Here is a 20,405-nt window from a genome sequence, read left to right on the forward strand (position 1 = left end):
TCACCAGGCTGAAAAAAACATCAATCTTGACAGCGTTTTTAGCACTCAATGGGTATTTATGTTTGAAAATATATAAATTGTTGCATAATACAAAATAAATAGCGATGTCGCGGTGTTGTGCTTGTGCCGTACCATCCGTAAATGGATGTTGTTCTTGTAAATAAACTTTGTTTTGTTCTTTAAATATTAACTAGAAATGCATAAATGTAACAAAAGCGGTAGTAGGTATGTATAAACAATTGAATATATATTTATTTTTAATTTAAAAACCCTGATCAAATTCTTGATATTAATAAGAAACTAAGTTTTATTAAAAAATAAAAAAGAAACCACGTAAACTTGAGTAATGACAATATACATAATATTTTAATTAAAATAAAAATTACTACTAATTTTTATTTTAATTAAAACCTATTAATCTAACCACTGTCTGTGTCGTACACGGCGATAGCTACATTAACAAATTCTACATTTCCTTGACGGGAAATCGATGCTACTGGTTCTTTGCCAATGGTACTGGCTTGCGTTATAGAATCTTGGTAAGAAAACTCATCATCCGAAATTTGCATGATAAGATTTCTGTATCTGTTTTATCCTCATCGGACAGCTGATTTTCATTTTTGTGCAACATGTTCCAATTACATGATAGAAATGTTATCTTTGCTGCTCTCTCTGATGTCAAACGATTTCTTTTAGCCCTCTGAATAAATCCCTGTGTACTAAATGATCTTTCGGTCGCTGCAGATGTGCAGGGTGCAGTTAATATTCTCAGTGCAATTGTACTTAATTTACTAGAACTACAGATTTCTTTCCACCACAGAACAGGGGTTACTTTATCTTTGGACTTCCAAGATTCAAAACCCTTACTCCAAAGATCTTCTTTGCCTCTGTACTGGGCTAGTTCAGCGATACGGTCAATGTTGCAGTATTCAGCGGGGCCACAAATAAATTCCATTGCGGCGACTTCTTCTGTCTGATCAAGCTCAATACCTATTGATTTAGGATCAAGCATATATGCGGCATAATAAATTGGTTTCAGACAGTGTTTAACTCGTTTTTCAATACAAGCTTTTATGTTTTTCTTCTCATCGTCATCCAGCATTGTAATTGTTGGTAAAACAAATTCTAATTTTATGTGCGTGTGCTCTGAGGGCCACTCTCTCGAATTTCTTTGAAAACATGTTCAGGATTTAGTGAAGATTCCCAAAGAATTGTGAAAGTTGGAACCAGATTTTGTGAAAATCAAATAAGGGAATTATGGGCTTTAAAGTTGGACCCTCAATCCGCACATAGAGGATTGAGGGTCCACTTGTACCGGATAAACTAAGGGCACTAAAGAAAAAGTCTTTACGCCAAAATGTAAGATAATGCCAAGCAAAAATTGCGGACACAAGAAATTACAAGAAAAACATTGTATTATTTTCCATACCTGCGTTCAAAATGGACCCTCACGTGGAAAGATTATTACGCTTATAATAACAAAACCATTAACTTCTGGCTACTCTTTGAAACCCTATATTATAGTATATAAATTGTGACATTTTGTGAAAGAAATAACAGATCACGATATCATGTTGGTTAAAAATTATCACCTAGTTAAAATTCGGACCCTCAGTCGTCCACTTTTTGGTTTTCGTTTTGTTTCGCTTAACGTATGATAGCTAACAAAAACACAAAATTGTCTCCTTTTGTGGAAAAAAATGTGCTACAAATACAGTACCATTGGTTAATAAAAACATCTTTTATTGTATAAGAAAATCAATTTTAATTTAGTATGAAAATAATGAAATAGGGTGACAACATTTTGCATAACTTACTAAAAATTATTACTAAAAATAGCTTTTTCAGAATGTTTTTTTTTAAATGTCTAAAATTTGTAATGGAAGCAGCGTTGGACTTCATTTACCCTTTTAAATTGCAGCATAGATTAATAAATGTAGAGTTATCGGTATTAATAAACTTGGTTCGATTTTTCTCTTATTATCATCATAACATTGGAAATTACTATTTATTAAAACATGACATTTGTAATGACCAATACTATCTGAAAAGGGTGGAGGAACAAGTTCAATAGCTCCGATGAGTTCATATACCTTTGATTTTATTCTTATTGTATATGGAATATTCAATAAGCAATGCTCACCGGTACCGTTTAAGTCAACTGTAATTATAACGTGTAATTCGTAATTTACAGATACGTTAGAGCCACAATGAAGACATAACTTCGATGATTCGTCAAAACAAATCGCGTCCTCCAAAGACTCAATCCCAAAAACGGATAACATATCCAAATTGAGTGGTAAGAAAGCAAATTGTCTTTCAATTGAAATCGATGTACAAAACTCGTTAACACATCGTTTTGAAAATAAGGCACTATAAAAATGATTCAAAAGAACAGTTTCATGAAAACTTGCCACATTACTTTGGCAATCAACAATAACGACGTCGTTATTTAATTTTAGTAAAGATTCTTTAAAGTAATGTTTGAGTGCTAAATCTGCTCGGATTTTGTATGGATCGTAACTTATTGTTGTACCTGCCAAACATTTAATGTACATTGAGATTAATTCAGAGCTGAACATGTTAATCAAATCATGTATATATTGATTTTGAATATAACCGAAACACAAAAGAAAAAATGTTGAATCTAGTCCGCACGTATTTATAATTTTTGTTTGTCTATTATTAACTTCAACAGTAGAACATAAGTTACCGTTTTGCATATGTTTAATTTGTTTAAGTATTTTAGTAGCTGTATCGTCATCTGTACCTTCTCCTCTCCAATTTTCAACTAATGAAGGCTTATCTGAAAAAACGGAGTCCTCATTAAGTACTTTAACTAACTTGGCCTTTTTTATAATTTGTTTTTTCTGAGAATGTTTCCTTTTTCTTCTATTAACACCTGTTTTCTTCACAACTTTATTGGTAACTCCATTTTCTAGGTCAACTTTTGAGGACTTAAGGTCACCTTCTATATATTGTGCAAAAATCTGAATGAATTCATCTATTCTGTATTTCTGTGTTTTAGTTTTGAAGATTAAATGTTTAATTGTTTTAAAAAAGCTTTCCACACCCGCAGACGATGGAGTCAGATTGTCAGATTTAAAATGAGAAACTAATATATTAGACCATAGTGGAAGTTTGAATAATATCCTACGCAGTGTAGCCGCAATTGTCGGCAAATAGAATGGATTGTCTTCTCTAGCATCAGTATCGTGATTATCGTTATTGTTTTTTTTAAAAGAACTTCTTTATCAAACCAAGAAAAGAAATCGTTATTAACTTCATGTTCCTCAATTACAAAATCTATACTCTCGGTGTGTTCATTATCATCTAATGGTGGAGAACAAACGTCTTTATTTTTTAAAATGCTGTCGAGTTTTCTTTTTGTAAAAGATATTTTTTTACTGTAGCACACGTCTAATATGTCCTTAATAGTACTTTTCAAATTATCAAAATCTTCACATTTTTTTAAATAATATATGCATCTAATATAGAATAATTTGATTTCATTGTCAATTCCTTGTAGACATGGTAAATTGTGCAACGTTTTGATGAAGTGGCTCGTATCGAGTCTAACATAAACAGGTGGCATTTCTAGATTGGTTCCACTCAAAATATAAAATAAATGTTCAATGTATGTTTTAGTAGAAGTGAATTCAGTAAAAGTTGTGATCACAGCTGATATTAATGCTGCACAATCATCAGTTATGACTTCTTGAGGCTTCATCCCATCTACACTATAATTCCAGATCCTTAACCAATTACAAATAGATACATGGCTATGAGAATCAGTTACCATCTGAAAAATTGGGACGGAACGCAAATTTTTATCGCACGTGATTAGTCCTTGGTACAAAAACAGACGTTTGGTAATAGTTGCACCATTTGGAAGAGAAACTGCTTTAAAAATTGAGCCTGTAGCATCAATAGTTATTGTTGACCTATTTGTTGTTTCACAGTACACTTTGTAGAAATCAACTTGTTGTTGGCTCCAAAAGTGGACAGTAAAATTTGGAAATGTAATAATTTGGCGAAATAAATTTTTGTATTTGTCGTCATGAGACATAGTCAACAAAGATAAAACTACATCATTGTGAAATTGCCGGCCAATCCTTTCATCTGACTTAATTTTCCGTAGGGCACTAATAGTTGGTAATACCGGTGGAGATGATACATTTTTTAAATCATCAGGTCCCTCAGATAATAGCTCAGAAGCTAAATCTTTGTGCACTGCGATAGCCGGTCTGTGTTTTAATATCTTCGCTAACTTTTGTCGCTTATACGGGCTCAGCTTAGATTTTTTTAAGACATTGTGTTTGTTTTCGAGACAAAAGTTCGATACACTGCAGGAGGCTGTATGAAAATTGTGAGTCCTTTTAAAAATATTAACATTGATTTGTGCATTGCACTGAGAACAGTGGCCTTTAACTACGACTTGTTCACTTGAAATTTTGCTCGTCTTTAGAACCCATGTGCACGGTAATTTTGAATTCAGCCAAATATTTTCTTTTAGCATTGTCGACCATTTAAATTTAGGTAAAGTTAAATAAGTCCTGTAGCGGTTAGAATCACACCGTTTCTTGATAGATCGAACGGGTTTAATTTTTTCCCACTCATGTACATCAATATCAAACGAGAATGATGAAGAATTATTGACCGACTCTTTAGCAGACACAGAATCAGCAGTTGTTGTGGTGTCTATTGAAGGGTTGGTGTCGATAACATCGCTGGACAGGTTTTCTGTACTTATAGAACAGCGATGCCGCAAGAATGACATGTGCAGAGCTTTACTAGACATTCTTCCATTAATTTCTTGAGACATTTTTAAAAATATTGGATTGTTATATTTAATGTGTACATCTTGCAGATTAGCTATATATTTTGTAAATAATGATATTTGTTCTTCTATTGGAACAGATGGTATGCGTCCTCTTGGCATGGTTATAGGTCTGTTGAGAAAAATCCCTATTATATTATTAAATAAAATATACGTTATCAATAATTTAGAGAAGATTTTAATCAAATTTCATAATAAAGACATCATACATCTGGTAAATTACAATAGTACACTATAACAGGCACTTATGCGTTAAAACATTATAGATACCTGGGCGAGAAAAATCTGACATCAGTGTAGGTCAGATATACACGTGAAAAAAATCAATATCATAGCAGTATATTCAACTTTAGGAGAAATTTAATTAGTGTGTACCTAATAGTAGTTGTTAAATTATAAGACTAGGTAGGTACATATCGAAATCAGACTTACTTTAAATCAAAAGTTTGATTTCCTTGAACGCGAGTGTCTTGCTTGTACAAAGATACGATTGCACATTAAATATTTATAAATGCATTAACGTAATTATCACTGTTTCATAGAACTCGCAACAAATCCTTATCACCAATCACTTCCGATGCACTCACATAAACGATATTGCTTACTAAACTAATAGCGACTATTGTGCAACACAAAAACATCACTCAGAATTAACACTACCTTAAAAATAAAAGGTGGGCAAAAACAAAATTAATGTCACCCTACCCACATACATTAATAGTCAATTCAGTGTAAATTAAAATTTGTTGTTTTAACGTAATTATTATTATTAACAAATTATATCAATTATTTAAAAGGGTAAATGAAGTCCAACGCTGCTTCCATTACAAATTTTAGACATTTAAAAAAAAACATTCTGAAAAAGCTATTTTTAGTAATAATTTTTAGTAAGTTATGCAAAATGTTGTCACCCTATTTCATTATTTTCATACTAAATTAAAATTGATTTTCTTATACAATAAAAGATGTTTTTATTAACCAATGGTACTGTATTTGTAGCACATTTTTTTCCACAAAAGGAGACAATTTTGTGTTTTTGTTAGCTATCATACGTTAAGCGAAACAAAACGAAAACCAAAAAGTGGACGACTGAGGGTCCGAATTTTAACTAGGTGATAATTTTTAACCAACATGATATCGTGATCTGTTATTTCTTTCACAAAATGTCACAATTTATATACTATAATATAGGGTTTCAAAGAGTAGCCAGAAGTTAATGGTTTTGTTATTATAAGCGTAATAATCTTTCCACGTGAGGGTCCATTTTGAACGCAGGTATGGAAAATAATACAATGTTTTTCTTGTAATTTCTTGTGTCCGCAATTTTTGCTTGGCATTATCTTACATTTTGGCGTAAAGACTTTTTCTTTAGTGCCCTTAGTTTATCCGGTACAAGTGGACCCTCAATCCTCTATGTGCGGATTGAGGGTCCAACTTTAAAGCCCATAATTCCCTTATTTGATTTTCACAAAATCTGGTTCCAACTTTCACAATTCTTTGGGAATCTTCACTAAATCCTGAACATGTTTTCAAAGAAATTCGAGAGAGTGGCCCTCAGAGCACACGCACATCTAATTTTGACTTTAAAAAATATTGGCAGAGACCTATAGGCTGGTGGTACCGTCTAAAGATTAGTCAGCGTGTAGAACAATGAAAATATTGCTAATTTATTTGTCTTAAAATATGTATTAAAAAATGTAACTATACCATATCTCCACAACTTATGAGTAAAAAGTTAAGTGCGTTTAAGGTTAATATGGTGTAGAAAGATAAACAAAACGTTTTATATGCAGATAATAAAACGTTATAAACGAATTACGTAGGCCGCAGCCGGAGTATTTAAAAAAAAACAATTTTTAAAATAAAACTTTATTTGAAGTTTCAAGTAATTACATTAAAATATTAATTCTAAAATTAGTCTTAAGTTCGGACGATGCTAGTACCGAAGTGCACAAAATTTCCCAATAATGCAAGTGGTTCGATCAGGACACGCGGCGTCGACTCATCAGTCACGCGGCGTGGCCGTATGTATCATTCCCGCTGACTCTGCTTCCTTCATGTTGCGAAAATGTAGGCTTGTGGATATTGTCAGCGATATCTATACTAGCTTCAGCTATAACAAACGTCATATTGACTTTACTAACTTCAATGTCACTGTCAACAAGTCAACACAGATGTTTTTGTTGAATTTCAATATGATATATATGTATTTGTATGATTTGATCGTATAGTTAATTCCGGACCCAAGGCACCCCTGGTGGGCGCCATGTGACCATGGGAACTTTAATCCGGACCCATGGCACCCCCAGTCTTCAAACAGTGTACCAGTGGTATCACAAGTTCAATTTTAGTAGTTCCCATGAAACTATCAAACGAAAAGTGACGATTTATCACTGTCGATAAAAATTAACATTCCGGATATATTTCATTTTAATATTTATTTAACGTATTTTTTCTAATGCGTGGCCTAATGTAATTTCGTGGTTCAGAAATTGCAATAGAATGTGCACTATTAAATCATCATTATTAAAGTATTGTCTGCTCGTTTCTGTTTTTTAGGCACTGCGTTCATATTGTGGATATTCTGCGTTACATTTAGTAAACGCATCACGGTAACAGTATTTTTACTGATCAATTTGTTTAATTTGGAGTGGTAACCTTCGAGAACGTTATTGGTCCTATGACGCTCTCCAAAGTCGCTAAAAACGCAGGTGAATGTACGTTGAGCCAAAATTTTTCTATATAATTGATGAATTTATTCATATCAACAATACATTCGGATTTGACATATTCAAAGGCCTCTCGAATCTGGTCAGATGGAAGAAGTGGTAAAGCTGCTGTTAGGCCCACAATTCTTCTTTCAGCCATTGTTTTTGTATGCCCTAAAGACTTAGCTTTTCGCCATATATTTCGCGTCCAGTGATAGTGGCATCCTTTTACCGTGATTTTGGGAAACACTTAATAACGCGTTAAATGCTCCTATTTCGTAGTCACAATGTACTTTGATGGGGGCCCATTGTGATATTTGCGATTTAATTAGGTTTAAAGGCTTCGATGAACAGGAAATGCACTCGAAACTTCGATCCTGTGTGCCTTGATGTTACAATAGCAAACTCCCGACATAAACGACGACTAAAGGACCTTTATTGCTCTCGAAACAGAAACTATATTTTGTAACAAATGTAAATCACTGTAAATAAATTTACTTTAAAGAAAACTGCTTCTTTCAGTCCTTCAGCATGACTTTATCATACATAAATAATTATCCTTGTTGATATTTACCCATTAATTTCCATAAACAAATGCAAATTTTGTACGATATCAACACCGCCCTTGACACCTGTCAAGTGGCAGTGACGCTGACATAGAACCGTGTAAAGCCAATATCGATCCACTGTCGAGAACGAAATTCACATCGTTACAGAGTCTTAATTGTCACTCTGTCTACGTGCTATGGAGCTTCCACATAAAAGACACATGAGCATGGCTCCTGTGACTTGGTCCAGCTTGATGTTCTCCACTACTAGAAACTTCTTGCTGTAAAGTTTCATTCACAGCAACCATTGCAAGATCTCTACATGCTTCACATACAACATCTTCTTCAGTAATCTAAAAAAATAATTAAACATTAATAAATGGCAATGGCTAAATGTTTACTTCTCTCTCATGTGATCCTTGTATAATAATGATGCTTTTTCTGCACATAGTACGATACCTAGTAAATGGATTTACGATATTGCATGTAGCAAGCTAGGGTTACTTACTATTTCTGGGTAGGTCCAGCTACAGATTAAACTGGTGATCCAGGACATGATAGCGGCGCAGTGTTTACGCAAATGTTACAAGTAACACTTACTTTGTAATTTTACAATTCGAGTTCTTCTGTAACGATCTCCCCCCGCTGCGTTTGGTTTTGAGTTTGACACGCCGCGACATCCTCCGCCGCGTTGGAAGCCTCATCAGCTTCCAAATGTGCCAAAGGTAGAAGGCACATTCTTGATAAGGACCTCCTCACGAGGCCTTTGGTAGTTGTCACGTCACGGGTGACGCCGTCGGAGCCTGGAGCCTAAGACGCAACGCGTACATGCGCCGACGGCTTGATGGGCTCTGCTTGGGAGAGCGAGTTGCGGCCGCGTCGCTGGGCGGATGCGAACCGCGCGCCGCGCACCTTCCCCTCGCTGCGTTTAGTTTTGAGTTTGACACGCCGCGACAGCCATGTTGAATTTAGAAACGGAAGCAAAATCAATGTCCAAGATGCGATAGCACAGTCACTTATGAGGCAAAATCGAAATCCTTCAAGGCACGCACGGGTCACACAAAGCGAGTAAAAGTCCAGTCGAATAAAAGAAGAAACAATTTAAAACAATTCGAACACAACAATCACACAAAGCGAGAGAGCATTTGTGATTGATTACACGATGTGACGTTTCATGTCGGGCGCTGCCACTTGATAGTAACATTTAAGTGTTGCCATTATAATAAAAGAAAAAGTGCCATAACCTTATTATGGTTTGTTAGCATTTCAAAACATACATTGATAAGTACGTCAAAACATAATTATAAGGTGGGTGGACCATGTAAGGCCACTCTAACGAATAAACAGATTTTATTAGTTTATTTACTGGATAAATAAAAGAAAGTAATCATTAATTGACACTTTGTTTTAATGTGTATCATAAAAAATAGGTACTTTTTTTTATTCTAGATGTAATCACTATTTCTTAAACTTAACTTTTATAAAGCTCTTCTAAACGGCCTTGTAAGAAACAAGGCTCCATACAAGGCCAATATTATAAATCAGTCGTTTAACTTAAAACTAGAATTGAAATAATCGAAATATTCGCTTTTACTAAAACCACAGATAAAGCTCTTTCATTTAAATGAAAAATTAAATGCCTTACATATTATAATGGTCTTTAAAAAACTCAACAAACATTCCTTGAACATCATCATAAAACTAAGAATATATTAATGGAAATAAAAATTATAGTCGTGAGTATTATATCGATAACAAATAAGTTTCCAATGCGTTTTACAATAAAATAATTAATATTTTTTTAAACCCGTAATGGCCTTCTTATGGGTCCGTTCTTTGTAAGGCCAAAATGTTCTTAAGAAGGCCAAACTAACAATTATCATCTATGACATATTTTTTTATATTGAATGTAATACCTGATAGACAGTAAAGACTATGTTCTCTAATTATTAAAAAAGTATAAATGGCACATAATCAGTCTTGTAGTCAAAAATATTTCAACTCAATAATACCTAAAATTAAAAAACGAAAAAATAAGAAAGTAATAACTAAAATTCGGAAACAAACTTAAAAACTAAAAAGGGTAACAACTTTGGATATTTTAATCACAATCTGAGCATAAAAATGCGAGATCTTTTTTAGTGAGACCAACACACTCCTCGTGATACCACTTTTGACATTCGCTGCATTGCCTCATGACTTCGATTCTACACTCACCACATGCGCGGCAGTACCATTCCTTTTCTTCACCTTCTGCACTTCTCTTATCTATTAATCTTTTGCTTCCTGTTTTCAATCTTTTGCTTTCTTTTTTCACTCTTGCTGTTTTGTTGTTGTGCTTTTCTTTTTAGTAATTTTATGGAATCATTTTCATTTAGATTTTTCTTTTTTCTTACTTGTTGTTTGTTTCAACTCGTCCTTTTTTACTTCAGTTTTAAATAAATCTTTAACTATTCTTTGTCCTTTATAATTAATAGCTTTTTGTCGTGGACGAGTAGATTTTATCTTAGCGTAGTTTGGAGTAGGCAAAAAAGTATGAAACGATTTTTCCTGAATTAGGTGAATTAACGGCTCGTCATCATCCGAAGATCCAGAGGGACTTATCTCATGACTTTTTTTTTGAGCTTTTGTTTTAGGTCTGATTAATTGTTTTTTTGGAGTGATTCGTTCTTTCTGATCGGGATCTTCATGAGATGACGAAGAAGAAGTGTATAATTCGGAGATTTGAAGTTTACTCATGTAGTTATTTTTAATAAATGATTCACTAAGATTCAAGTCAAGATCAGATTCAGGACTAGAATAATCGTAATTTTCTTGTAGCCCGGACGTACTCGGAACCGGATTATCATATAGAGACGGTAGAGCCTCATCAATCGTATCTGCGTCGTTGAACCGGTCTACTGAAGTTCGCAGAATGTGGCCGCACTGATCATTGACCGAATTATCTAATTCCATGTCAGAAGCATCAGTTGAAGGACTGTAAGGAACAAGAATTACTTTTCTATTTTCTGTCGCAGCTGAAAATATTGGCGATGTTGATACGGTTTTCTCTTCGGATGTTGATGGAAAAATGGAATATACGTAAGCATGAGCTGGCCTGCTTTCGTCTATCAGCGACGGAGATGACAATTCAGATACAGGAGACGATACTTGAACAGGTAGAAGCGGTTGGTCGATCTCGTTTTGTAATGTTTCCGGTAAAGGTCTTTTAGATATAATTGAAGGAGCATAGGCATCTTCGGGTATAACATCAGGATCAAGAGGGTATAAGCCAGTGGCTTTGAATCCATTTGTTATATTGGTTTGCGTTATACATTTCGGCCATGTTCGCGAGAAAATTTTATTAAATGCAACTTTGTTTAAAGTGCTCTCTAGAGAATTGCTTAGGTAGTTCAACACTTCTTCATCCCAGTGATGTTCGAAAGACCGATTAACTGATTTGTCCCGAGGTTGGAGTTCGTGCGTAGTGTTAGAAGGTAAGCAATACAGCACTGTATTATTTTTATCTGCTTCTTCCAGAGCCTCGTATGTTAAATGACACTTTGCACCATCAAAGATAAGGAGACACTTACCGGGTGCTTTATGTTGAGCAAAATGTTGAATGAACTCTACGAACAAGCTACTGGTCATGCTGCCTTTGGGTGCCATGCTCACCTTTGTTCCATGTGGCAAATTTGATCCTAATTCTGATCTGTACCTAATTTCTTTAAAAATAATCATTGGAGGTATGGCATTACCGACAGCATTTACACACATTGCTACGAGGGCGGTCCGATAACTACTTAGCCTACCAAAAAAAAAACTAAAATTTTTGAAAAGTGGCGATTTATTTCTCGACATAGTCTCCTTTTAACTCGATACACTTCTCCCAGCGATGCTCCAACTTCTTTAACCCGTCTGAAAAATACGTTTTCTCGAGGTCTGCAAAGTGGGCTTCCGTGGCGGCTATAACCTCCTCATTCGACTCAAATTTCTGCCCGGCGAGTGACTTTTTCAAGTTAGGAAATAAATAATAGTCGCACGGGGCCAAATCTGGGGAATACGATGGATGGGGCAGCAGTTCGTAGCCCAATTCTACCAATTTGGCCGTGGCGACGGCGGAAGTGTGAGCCGGTGCGTTATCGTGGTGGAAGAGCACTTTTTTCTTCATCAAATGCGGCCGTTTTTTCCGCAATTCGGCGTCAAATCGGCTCAATAATTCGGCATAGTACAGCCCTGTGTGCCCTTCGTTTTGCCCTTCTCCAGGTAGTCGATGTAGATCACACCTTGTGAATCCCAGAAAACGGTGGCCATCACCTTTCCTGCCGATTGCACAGTCTTTGCCTTCTTGGGAGCACGTTCGCCGGGTGAAGTCCACTGTTTCGACTGTTCCTTGGTCTCTGGAGTGTACCAGTGGATCCATGTTTCGTCGACGGTCACGAAACGACGAAGAAACTCCTTCGAATTGCGCTTAAACAGCGTCAAACACTGCTCTGAAGTGGTTTCACGGTTGCGCTTGTTGTCCGGAGTGAGCAAACGCGGCACCCATCTCGCCGACAGCTTTCTCATGCCCAAAATTTCGTGCAGGATATGACCCACGCGGTCTTTTGAGATGCCTACTGTCTCGGCTATCTCGCGTACCTTCAATCGGCGGTCTGCCAATACAAGGTCATGGATTTTTGTAACGTTCTTCTCCGCAGTAGCCGTTTTCGGGGCACCGGGGCGTGGCTCATCAAAAACTGACGTGCGACCACGTTGAAATTCATTAAACCAATTTTTGACGGTCGCCATCGAAGGAGAAGAGTCACCGTACACAGCATCCAAGCGTTCTTTGATTTCGCTGCGCGATTTCCCTTCCAAAAACAAGAATCGAATCACCGACCGATATTGTTCTTTTTCCATTTTTCTAAAATTCGCCCACACGCCCGCTTCTACACGCGCTAAAAACAAAACTACAAGTCCTATTCGACTAAAATTTTGACAGTAGCCGTCTACGAGAATGTTCTACACGACAGTAAATACTTCTTGCAATAGTAGCGCCATCGGGCGGAGAGGCTAAGTACTTATCGGACCGCCCTCGTAAATCCAGTGGATATTGTACAAGAACCCGTCCAGTATTTTTTATGGTATATACAGACAGACTGCAAGATCAAGATTCTAATGAATTTTACTCATGGAAATATTATGCATGTAATGCTAGATTTTTTCTGAGTATTTCCTTCGGAAGTTATATTGCAAATTCGGTTACCTACTGCAAAGTTTCAATAATAGATATTAAATTGCAAACTCTACTTCGCACACAGTACCTACTTACTATTATGCAAGAGACAAATTTTCACAACAAGTAGCTATTCTATAAACATACTCACGGTTCAGATTGCGACCTCCTCCACCTCCGGCCCAAACTCCACCACTTCCGCGGCCGCCGCCACCACGATATTTGGCTGGTTTCAGTGCTGTCAATAAATATCTATTATAACCCATTACCAAGTTAAACACAATAAGCTAGTGCAAGAAAAAATGGTTGTGCACGCCGATGCATATAGGTAGATATATGTATATCTACCTATTTGACTGACGTGTGTGTAATCCTGACGACTGTGACGGTGTAGGTACACCGTGATATTTATAGCTAGCAGATTTGCCATGCTACACACAAGCGGAAAACATTTTCATTTTGACACAGTGTTAGTAGGTTTTTTAATGCACAAGTCAGACGAAAATTGTCAAGACATTTAGACATAGAAGCACACCACCCAAACCCCACTATGGGTACCTGTTGAATTTCTCGACTTCCCTGAACTGCGTGAAAAAGGTTTGTATTATACTCATTTTTTTATTTATTTACCTAACCTAATTATAAACCAAACTTACCTGCCCATTGCCATTAACTAACGTAATAAATCTGCAAACAATGAAGATAAATTAGTTCTAAGTACATACATATAAGTTAAACATGATGTTGAAACCATGAATATAAATTTAAATTTTGGAAAGCAAATAAGAAATACATACCTTTTACAAAAATAAAACCACCAACCATGTGCGTTGTGCGCGCGCCGCCGGAAGGAATGATAAGTGAAACGTCACATTGTTGCACGACATGCATAGAACCAGAATCGATAGAATCGATACGTTTTCGTAATCGATTTTTGTATATCTATTTAAGTTACGAACACTAAAAATTAAAATACCATTATTTTATTTCTGTTCATTTATTACAAGAAAATATTTGGTAGGTATCTTTGCGAACAATTTGTAACGTCATAATTTTTTGTGGTTTAAAAGTCCAATATGTGGGGAAGTACGTCCAAAATGACATATCGTTTTATTAATCATCAATAACTTTATTATTATTCATAATAGGAACATATTTTTCCTATTATGATGAAATTTCTTACAACTTTGCTTATATTAATTGGATAACAGGAATCATATAGATTTTGTCAGAAAAATCAACACTTACAAAAATATTTAGTATTAAATGAAGATCAAGAAAAATCCATTTTGTCCATACCGTATGGACAAAACGACACGAGTCGTTTGGACTAAATGACATACACAGCCATCAACATAACAAAAATGATAAAATAAGAGATAACAATAAAAATTAATTACTCAATTCGCAAACAAAATTTTTGGTACGCTTTGGCAAATCAGCACAGGCTGCAGGATTTAGAGTTCTTGATCAGAGCGCTCTTCATTTGAGTCATCATCAATAGCCGGGTCTACACCAAAAAAGATCCATCGATCCCGCGATCCGCGATCCAGGATCGCGGAGCGTGGATCGTGGATCGTGGATCGTGTTAGGCCGATCCACTTTTGGAAACTTGCGATCCCAAATATGCGCTCCAAGCGATCCTAAGGCGATCCGTGATTCAGCCAGTCTAACTCTTGTACGATATGGAGTCACACGTACAACGGCGGCGTCTTGCCGTTGCAGCAGTAACTTTTATTTTGCTTAAATGCTTGCGCAAAAAATCACAAAAAAGAAAACGACGGTTTTGGGTGAAACAAATTTACAAAAATCGCTTGGAATCTGGGAATCAGCTGTACGCAGAGTTAGTGTCAGATAAAGTTGAACACAATTTTGCAAGAATGAATGCTAATCAATTTGAGATATTGTGTTCATTATTGAATAACAAGCTAAGAAAGAATGATACAAATTATAGAGATGCCATTACTGTGAAGGAAAGATTATTACTAACATTGAGATTTTTAGCAACTGGAGATTCGTATGTCAGTTTGCAGTATCTGTTCCGCATTTCCAAACAGTCTATATCGAAAATTATTCCTGAAGTTTGTGAAGCCATCATTGACCTGTTAAATGATTATGTAAAGGTAAGTAAAACCATACTTTATTACTCAATAAAAAAGTATTGTATTACAATCATAATTTAAAGAAGTAACATGTTTACAATTATTAATTATTTTTTGAAAACATGATATAGGTATATAGGTAGGTACTTATTTAATTCGGTGATGACTGTGGAAGTGAATAATCCTGAGGTTTCTCAAACTGGGACTGCGATGAATTGGAGGCTAGATGAGCAGACGGTGATGTCTGTGGAATTGGAGCTGGATAATTTTGAGGTTGTAGAGACTGGGACTGTGATGAAGTGGATGCTATTGGTGTGCCAGGATATGAATTAGTGTAATATCCATAATTGCTATCCCCATATCTTCCTGTGTCAGCTTGAAAAATAACTTGGCATATAGCATTTTTGACATTAGCTAATGTTACTGCATCATATTTCCGCAATTCAGTAGATATATACTGCCCGAAAGCAATGTAAGAATCAGTTTCCGGTTGTGGTGGCTGAGCACATTGTTGCAGAAGTTGGAAAGCCTCTGAAAGAGTTTCATCTGATATGTCATCTGCATTATTAGAAGTAGTTTTCTTTCTTTTTTTTGTTCATTTGTTTGTTGTTTGGACACTGGTTTGTGCATTCTGATCATTGTGCTCTCTACTCTGCTCTGTGTGGTGGTTGGCTCTCTCCGGTTGTATGTCACTACTAATGTTACTGTTCTCGTTTTCGCTCACTGTAGTATTAACCCCTTCAGTCGTATCAGATTCTACCTGTAACAACAATTATTATTACTATTTACTGCATATTCTTATTTTCAGCTTTATATTATAATTAAGATCTCCTTTATTTTCAGGTGCCGTCAACTGAAGAAGAATGGCGTACAGTTTCTCAGCAATTCGAGAATAAGTGGAATTTCCCACACGTGATAGGAGCGATGGACGGCAAACACGTCGCTATACAATCGCCTTTCAATAGTGGCAACGACTTTGATAATTACAAATTATTTCCTAGTATTGTTCTTTTTGCATTAGTAGATGCAAATTATAGGTTCTTGTATGTGAATGTTGGGACTAAAGGCAGAATATCAGATGGAGGCGTGTTCAAAAGCACAAATTTATATAAAAAACTTGAAAAAAAAGAGCTAAATATTCCTCCACCGGAGATATTGCAAGTTCCCTATAAAATTGAGGTACCCTATTATATACTAGGTGATAAAGCTTTTCAGCTTAATGATTATACTATGAAACCATACGATGGTACACGGGAAAGGGGTTCTTGTGAAAGAATTTTCAACTACCGACTGTCAAGAGCACGTAGAGTAGTTGAAAACGCGTTTGGAGTACTTAGTTCTGTCTACAGAGTCCTGCGTAAACCTATGCTTTTGGAACCAGAAACTGCGACTAAAGTCGTGCTGGCAACGGTTCATCTATATAACTACTTACGCAGTAATCCTAACTTTATATCGCCAGGAACGTTTGATACAGTACAGGAGAATGGAGATGTAATACCTGGAAGCTGGCGAAATGAACCGCCATCACAATCGCTACAACCGATGGCCGTCGTACCAAGAAGAGCAACAGAAAATGCCACTACATTACGGTCCCACTTAGCAAGACACTTTGTTACAAACCATACAATAGTTTGGCAAAATGAATATCAGTAAACTAATAGCTTACATGTTCCAATGTATCGCGTGTGGTTCCGGGTTCATTTTTATCCGCCATAAAGTCGAAGTCATCATACGCAAACCACTTTGATTTATATGTATCTTGAGCACCTGAAATAAACAAGTTACTCATTAAAATAACCACGTGTATTTCTAACAGCTTAAATGTAAAAAGTGAAATCACGTGAAATCCACAGTAAATATTATGATGTAATTACTTATACTAAAATATATAATTTTAATACCTACAGATAAAAAGTAGCTTTGTTTTCTTACCGGATCCAGTTATACGGCTTTGCTTCTCTCTGTATTTCTCCCTTCTGTAGCCTCCCGCCAGAGATCGCATTTTTTTCTTTAGGTTCTCGATCGACTTATTCCCCATTTCACGAGAAATCTGACGCCAAGCATCATCTCTAACACCTCTATTGGTGTAATTAGAATCTTTGGGATCCCATAAACATTTAAATTCTTTATAAAGCGATATCAAACGGCGACTTTCTGAGATGTCCATGGCGAGGTGGATCGCGCGAACCAACACAACCGTCCACACCGCGCGCATCACGCAACTGAGGCACCTTTGATGCTGGCACAAAAACCGACCGCACACGGATCGCGCGAGGTAGGGAGCGCGCGCTCCAATACGTGCGCATGGATCGCGCGCGGCACGTCTACACCGCCTGCATCTTTGGATCGCGCTGCTGCCGCGCGCGATCGGAGCGCGATGGATCGTCCGGTGTGGACCCGGCTAATGTCAAAGAGACTTAGTAACTGTTTGTTTCCTTTTACGAGTTGGTTTTTCAGATGCCTCTCTCTCAAATCCCTCGTTTGTACTTTAATTCTGCCATATTTGGTGATGACGTAAGTAGGAATGTTGTCATTCGTTTCTTTGACTTTCGTTTACCCTGTCCACTTACAAATTTAGCACTGGGAACTGGAGAAATGACATTAACTGGAACAGCTAAAGAAATTGTCGATGCAAATGAACTTGTGGATGGTTGGGAAATATCTAACGGGCCAGTAAGTGCGTTATGAATATCATTAGTGACTGCTATCGCGTCTGAAGAATCCGATGAAGTAAATGGTTTACAATGGCTTTGATGAAGATTCAGGGGCCTTATTCTGTTCCTGGGCCATAATCTCGCCAGTTCTATTGGCATCGATGGAAGGTTCTGATCCTGGATTGAGTCTGAGTTATCAGCTATTGGCATATTTGTTGTTTCAGCTGGTTCAAAAAAGTGATCTGGAAATATTTCTGGATTAACTGGCCACAGTCCAGTGTTTTTGAAACCATTGCATGCATTTTGAACTGAAGCAGTCTTTCCATAAGCTTGATTGAATAAATATCCGATCTGAAGAGATGATTTCTAAGCCAGACAGAAATTTCTTGGTTAAAATATGTCTTGAGCGGTCCATAAAAGCACACATCGAGAGGCTGTGTGGATGGGTGCAGTGTGGAGGAAGACAAACAATTTCGATTCCATTCTCCTTGGCAAAGTTCAAAGCTTCGAATGACTTATGGCTGGCATGGCCATCGACAATAAGAAGGACTTTATCATTATGACTAGCTTTTACAAAGCTTTGAAAATGCTGGAGCCACTTCACGAAAATTTCAGTGGTCATCCACCCGCTTTCTTGAGCTACTCCTACCGTACCAGTTGGTGCTTCATGCACGAGCTCGTTTTTCATATTTTTCCTTGGGAAAATCATGAAAGGAGGTACATACGACCCAGCTGCGTTCATCCCCGCTCCGCGCTTGTAATGGCACCTACTTGCTTTCTGCCAACGGTAGCCAGGATCTTTTTAGGTCTTTGGACAGTAGACAACCCCGATTCGTCCACATTGTAGATCCGGTTTGCGTTTAATTTGTGTTTGTCTATGTATTTTTGATAGTTATCGATAAACTTTCTTACTTGAGGTCTATTAAAAGCTCTGGCTGCGGAGGTAGGCTCCGGTTTTCGGTTTTTTTAAAAATCCGTCTAGCCACTCCTGGCCACCTTTACCCTTATCTTTATTAAAACTGTGTGAAAAGCGCGTGTGTTAATTGACATTGCATGAGGTGATTTTATTTGCTCAACTTGCTGTAGCATTTCATTTATATTATCCCATATTGATAGACCTGTATTTGGTTCTTGAAATTCTTGATCTAATAATGTAGGCTCTGGGGGTTGCTGAGGTTGAGTTTTAGCTATTTCGGAAGTTACTACGAGTATTTTTTTGCTTTTTCCGCAGCAGTTTTGTTTCCAAAACAAAGAGTTTTATATCGTGGGTCTAAAATAGAACATATGGAAAATGTTCCACTGTGTTCTATGCTTCCCATTCTCTTTTTTAATTCATCAATTATAATTTTAACTGTTTGAGCAATATGCACATTAATTGTACTTGGAATCTTGTTTTCATAAACATTAAGAAGACTTCTTGTATATACTATCACGAGACTACCCGTTAAATATTGCTCACCACTCATTTGTTTTGTAACTTTCAGAGTTTTCAAAATCGTACGTAGTTCAGAGCATATTTGCCACTCCTCAGCAGATAAAACTGGTATTGTTTTCTATCCAGCAGTCCAGAAGTACTCTTTATTGCCTCTTGAAGGTCCAAGAATCTTTCTAGCATGTAAAACACAGAGTTCCATCTGGTGGGAACTGATTGCAGCAAACGTTTCGGTTGTGCCTGGCCAGTTTGTACTTGGTATTTTATCAGCTTTTCCATCGCATTTGTGCTTCTTTTATAGTGGGATACAATAGTTTTTACTTTTTCTAGTGTAGATTTTACGGAAGGTACCTCCAAGGCCTTTTCGGCAACCAAGTTAAGTGTATGTGCAAAACAGCCGAAATGCTTGAGTTCTAGGTGGTGTTTTACGGCATTTTGCATATTTGTTGCATTGTCTGTTGTAATGATTATCACTTGTCATTTTTGGAAGCTAAATTCGTTCAAAATACGGGATATTTCCTCTGCTATGTTGGCCGCCGTATGGGATCCAGGTAACGGCGCACATTCCAATAAAATTTTCTTAAATTTGTAATCATCATCTATGTAATGTTGAATGTTGAAACCATGAATATAAATTTGAATTTTGGAAAACAAATAAGAAATACATACCTTTTACAAAAATAAAACCACCAACCATGTGCGTTGTGCGCGCGCCGCCGGAAGGAATGACAAACGTGAAACGTCACATTGTTGTAGTGTAGTGTTGTAGCATGACATGCATAGAACCAGAATCGATACGTTTTCGTAATCGATTTTTTTATATCTATTTAAGTTACGAACCCTAAAAATTGAAATACCATTACTTTATTTCTGTTCATTTATTACAAGAAAATATTTGGTAGGTATCTTTGCGAACAATTTGTA

The 20,405-nt window shown here is 36.5% G+C and overlaps 4 protein-coding genes across 4 annotated transcripts in view; 2 read left to right on the top strand and 2 right to left on the bottom strand.

Moving 5' to 3' along the window:
- The window catches only part of LOC128682043 (zinc finger protein 510-like), a 29,213-nt gene extending 14,555 nt beyond the window's left edge, over window positions 1–14,658 (top strand). The window contains exon 8 of the mRNA XM_053766515.2: window positions 2,195–14,658. Coding sequence (XP_053622490.1) covers window positions 2,195–2,203 — 9 coding nt within the window. The 3' untranslated portion in view covers window positions 2,204–14,658. The remainder of the gene's footprint in view (window positions 1–2,194) is intronic.
- On the bottom strand, window positions 12,288–12,977 carry LOC135310005 (uncharacterized). The gene has a single exon (XM_064436909.1). The coding sequence runs from the start codon at window positions 12,975–12,977 to the stop codon at window positions 12,288–12,290; it is 690 nt and encodes a 229-aa protein (XP_064292979.1).
- A 320-nt stretch (window positions 14,659–14,978) lies between the features above and the next one.
- Window positions 14,979–17,309, top strand: LOC128682044 (uncharacterized). Its single transcript, XM_053766516.2, has 2 exons — window positions 14,979–15,416; window positions 16,239–17,309. Exons 1-2 carry the CDS (start codon window positions 14,979–14,981, stop codon window positions 17,046–17,048), a joined length of 1,248 nt encoding a protein of 415 aa, XP_053622491.1. The 3' UTR covers window positions 17,049–17,309.
- LOC128682048 (uncharacterized) lies at window positions 15,410–17,610 on the bottom strand. Its single transcript, XM_053766519.2, has 3 exons — window positions 17,328–17,610; window positions 17,062–17,162; window positions 15,410–16,155 (listed from the first exon to the last, which is right to left on the bottom strand). Exons 1-3 carry the CDS (start codon window positions 17,608–17,610, stop codon window positions 15,991–15,993), a joined length of 549 nt encoding a protein of 182 aa, XP_053622494.1. The 3' UTR covers window positions 15,410–15,990.
- Window positions 17,611–20,405: the final 2,795 nt, after the last annotated feature.

This window comes from Plodia interpunctella, chromosome 29 (genome assembly GCF_027563975.2).
Source record: "Plodia interpunctella isolate USDA-ARS_2022_Savannah chromosome 29, ilPloInte3.2, whole genome shotgun sequence".
In the NCBI taxonomy this organism is placed as follows: domain Eukaryota; kingdom Metazoa; phylum Arthropoda; class Insecta; order Lepidoptera; family Pyralidae; genus Plodia; species Plodia interpunctella.